The sequence below is a fragment of the Peromyscus eremicus genome, chromosome 8a (assembly GCF_949786415.1).
Source record: "Peromyscus eremicus chromosome 8a, PerEre_H2_v1, whole genome shotgun sequence".
In the NCBI taxonomy this organism is placed as follows: domain Eukaryota; kingdom Metazoa; phylum Chordata; class Mammalia; order Rodentia; family Cricetidae; genus Peromyscus; species Peromyscus eremicus.
Genome location: NC_081423.1, coordinates 82,482,423 through 82,486,336, shown reverse-complemented (window position 1 = coordinate 82,486,336; position 3,914 = coordinate 82,482,423). Strand labels below are relative to the sequence as shown.

Below are 3,914 nucleotides of genomic sequence, written 5' to 3'. Positions count from 1 at the left end.
GCTTCTTTGAAAGCATACCGCAGAACTCTGATTTCATGGGTGTAATGGCAGAAGAAGAGTCCTGACTTAGCAAGAAGCTCAAGTAAAGAATTTTATGGGACCAGGGACTCCTCTGAGGGAGGCAAATGACAGACTGATGGAGAGGGCGTCTGAACACCAGTGAAGAAGTACAAAGAAGAAACATTTTACATACTGTGTCCACACCCTCTGTAGAAGGGTTATAAATTCTCACCAGAGGAAGGAGATCTAGAGTTCCGAGGCTTGGAGAATCCACTCTTGTGTCTTCAGCCAGGTACCTCACTCCCTCCAGCACCATGCCATACAACTGCTGCCTGCCCACCATGAGCTGCCGCACCAGCTGCTCCTCCCGGCCCTGCGTGCCCAACAGCTGCCACGGCTGCACCCTGCCCGGGGCCTGCAACATCCCCGCCAATGTGGGCAACTGCAATTGGTTCTGTGAGGGCTCCTTCAATGGCAATGAGAAGGAGACCATGCAGTTCCTGAATGACCGCCTGGCCAGCTACCTGGAGAAGGTGAGGCAGCTGGAGAGAGAGAATGCAGAGCTGGAGTGTCGGATCCAGGAGAGGAACCAGCAGCAGGACCCTCTGGTGTGCCCTGCCTACCAGGCCTACTTCAGGACCATTGAGGAGCTGCAGCAGAAGGTGAGGGGCCATGCTGTCATGTCTAAGTGATGGTAACTTGCTATGGTTCTCAGCCTGAGGTAGAGAAGTGTTTCTTGTTTCTATCTCACAATGATCCTTGCTTTTCCATTTTCCCTTCAAAATAACCCTGTTAAAGAAGTTGATGGTTTTATATTTATTTCTCACGCTCACTAATTCATGTGGTCTCTCCTTCCCCAGATCCTGTGCAGCAAGTCTGAGAATGCCAGGTTGGTGGTACAGATAGATAATGCCAAGCTGGCTGCAGATGACTTCAGGACTAAGTGAGTTGTTTGGCGTTCACACCAGCATCCTTTTCTTTGTCTTAACCTCCAGTTAAGGAAAGAGATTTCCATAGCTTTTCCAAATAGCAGACAATCTGTTAGTTGTGAATAATTCCGCAAAAGATGTTGGGGGTAGAACCAAGCAAAAGGAATCACAAAACCAGAAAAGTACAAGGTTGGGTTTTGATGGAGCATCCAGAACTCTTTGTCCCCTGGGTCTATTCATTGCAGGAAGTAGGAAGGCAAGGCAAACGGCGTCTAGCAAGGATTATTGTTCGGAGTCTGGAAGACCCACCAGCTGCTGCTCTGACCCTGTCCTTTTTCAGGTATGAGACAGAGCTGTCCCTGAGGCAGCTGGTGGAGTCAGATATCAACGGCCTGCGCAGGATCCTGGATGAGCTGACCCTGTGCAAGTCTGACCTGGAGGCACAGGTGGAGTCCCTGAAGGAGGAGCTGCTGTGTCTCAAGAGGAACCATGAGGAGGTGAGACCAGATGAAGAGCCTAACGAACTTGCCCATGTTCTCAGACAGGATATGCCTCACATTAAAAACCCATGTATGGTTTCCCAGACATCTCCATTTGCTGGCAATTGGCCACCAAGCTGTAGAGTTCCAGACTTGCTATATTGGTGATCTGATTGTTCTCTTGCTAAGATCAGTAAGTCAAGGTAGATGAATGTTGCCTGCACTCTTCCGAAGTCTTGGTGAGGAATGAGTGGCTTCTCCTGGGAGGTGCTTTGACACAATTTTGCTTCTTTTTTGGTAGCAAGAAGATTTGACATACAATCTGAATCGGTCCAGCCGTCTTTTTGCATTCAAGGATCTCACAGTTTCCAATCTGGGAAACTTGTCTGTTAGCCTGTTCTTCAGCAGCAGCTCAGCAAACCCTTGGGAGTTTCCTGAAGCCAGTGTCATGGCAGGGTACTGGTGAAGGAGGAGCTGAGCTCATGGAGATTGTTTGCCTTGAGCTGATATAATTGACTGCTTCACTCCAAGGTTCTTTCCGGAGGAAATAGACTTAGGACGGCTTCCACAGGCAGGGGTATTTCTGAGACTCATTGACGGGGAGTAACTGTGAATTTATACATCTGTAGGAAGTCAACACCCTACGCTGTCAGCTTGGAGACCGCCTCAACGTGGAGGTAGACGCTGCTCCCACTGTGGACCTAAACCGTGTGCTCAATGAGACCAGGTGTCAGTACGAGGCTCTGGTGGAAACCAACCGCAGAGAAGTGGAGGAATGGTTCACCACACAGGTGGGCATCTGAGCTCATGGTCACCCAGGAACTGAGTCCCCCAGGACCCTGAAGCAGGGTCTGATCCTGTCTCTGCCCTTGTCTGTTGCAGACCGAGGAGCTGAACAAGCAGGTGGTGTCCAGCTCAGAGCAGCTGCAGTCCTGCCAGGCAGAGATCATCGAGCTGAGACGCACAGTCAACGCCCTGGAGATCGAGCTGCAGGCCCAGCACAACCTGGTGTGTAGTGTCCACACCTGCTGCTGGGCAGTGTGGAGTCAGGGGGCAGAGTCACTGCGGTGCCCTTGGGGTCACTCCCTCTCCTTCACTCTTGAAGCCTGTGACTCCTTTGGGAGGCCATGCAGGAACCTTTAGAGGGGACAGCTCTGTGACAGCCTTTGTCTTCTCCCCCACAGAGAAACTCTCTGGAAAACACACTGACAGAGAGCGAGGCTCGCTACAGCTCCCAGCTGTCCCAGGTGCAGTGTCTGATCACCAACGTGGAGTCCCAACTTGGTGAGATCCGGGCTGACCTGGAGCGTCAGAACCAGGAATACCAGGTGCTGCTGGACATCCGGGCCCGGCTGGAGTGTGAGATCAACACGTACCGGGGCCTGCTGGAGAGCGAGGACTGCAAGTGAGTGCATAGAAGGAAGGCTTTGATAAGAGCTCACGAGGGAGTTTAGGACTCAGTCGGAGCCCTCAGACATTGTCTACCTTGGGGAAAAAAAAATCACACCTTCCCACCTGACATGCTCAAACAGAACTCACCAAACACCATGGCCGTCATCAAAAACATCAAGTGGTTTGTTAGCACAGTTGTTTGTGTACGAACTGAGACTGCACAGCTGTCTTTGTATTCTACTGTGATAACTTGTAGGGTCATGTGAGCTGTCTTTTTACAATACTTCATTGTACAGACAGCTTAAGCTAGACACTATCTTATCTGGTTGTGTAATTACCCCTCAGGTAGGTTGGTGCAGTGTTCTTCCAGGTCTCCTTGTAAGGAAGCTGGGGCTTGGAGAAGGCAGTAATCCTCTCAAGGTCAACAGCTAGGAGTACATAGATTTGGGGTGTCCGTGTAGTACTTGTGGCTCTCTGTAATAGGGAGAGTTTTAGTGATTTAAAGATTTTTTTCTAGTAGAGGGGAACTGAGTATTCTTAGGCCAGGACAAGTCCTGACAGGACTTCTACTCTTGGGGACTCTCTACTATGTGGTTATATATCTGCCTCACCTCACCTTTCTGTTCTATTTTTTTGTTTCTAGGCTACCCTGCAATCCGTGTGCCACAAGTAACGCATGCGGCAAGCCCATCGGGCCCTGTGTCTCCAATCCCTGCACACCATGCCCACCCCCTGCCCCTTGCACACCTTGTGTCCCACGGCCCCGCTGTGGGCCATGCAACACCTTTGTGCGCTAGAACCTGAGGGATGCCAAAGGGGACAGGACACAGGGCTTAGTGCTCCAGATCTCTGACCCGGTTCTGGTTCATGCCACAAAACAGGCATAAAAACACAAAATGAGTAGCCAGCCCAGTCCTGGGATGACAGCCCCAGAAACTGTGCCGTCAGCTACCGCACCCTTCTCCAGACCATTCTCTGTCTGCCTTTTCCTTCAGAAGGACCTGATTCTCCCTTGGCTTGCCCAGAGGACTCTCAAGTACGAGTGACCCTCCCTTGTAATCTCACAATAAACGTTTTCCTGTCCAAAGCAGATGCTCTTCTTATTGCTGTTCAT

General features: G+C 50.8%; 1 protein-coding gene across 1 annotated transcript; it reads left to right on the top strand.

Moving 5' to 3' along the window:
• The first annotated feature begins 314 nt into the window (after positions 1 to 314).
• Positions 315 to 3,597, top strand: LOC131916396 (keratin, type I cuticular Ha1). Its single transcript, XM_059269723.1, has 7 exons — positions 315 to 662; positions 861 to 943; positions 1,270 to 1,426; positions 2,038 to 2,199; positions 2,291 to 2,416; positions 2,593 to 2,813; positions 3,444 to 3,597. The coding sequence occupies exons 1-7, from the start codon at positions 315 to 317 to the stop codon at positions 3,595 to 3,597; spliced, it is 1,251 nt and encodes a 416-aa protein (XP_059125706.1).
• Positions 3,598 to 3,914: the final 317 nt, after the last annotated feature.

Bases quoted from the DNA above. Each gene is read 5' to 3' on its own strand.
- LOC131916396 (XM_059269723.1), top strand. From the start codon at position 315: ATGCCATACAACTGCTGCCTGCCCACCATGAGCTGCCGCACCAGCTGC. The intron at 663-860 runs GTGAGGGGCCAT...CTCCTTCCCCAG, and splicing joins TTGAGGAGCTGCAGCAGAAG to ATCCTGTGCAGCAAGTCTGA. The intron at 2,200-2,290 runs GTGGGCATCTGA...TGTCTGTTGCAG, and splicing joins AGGAATGGTTCACCACACAG to ACCGAGGAGCTGAACAAGCA.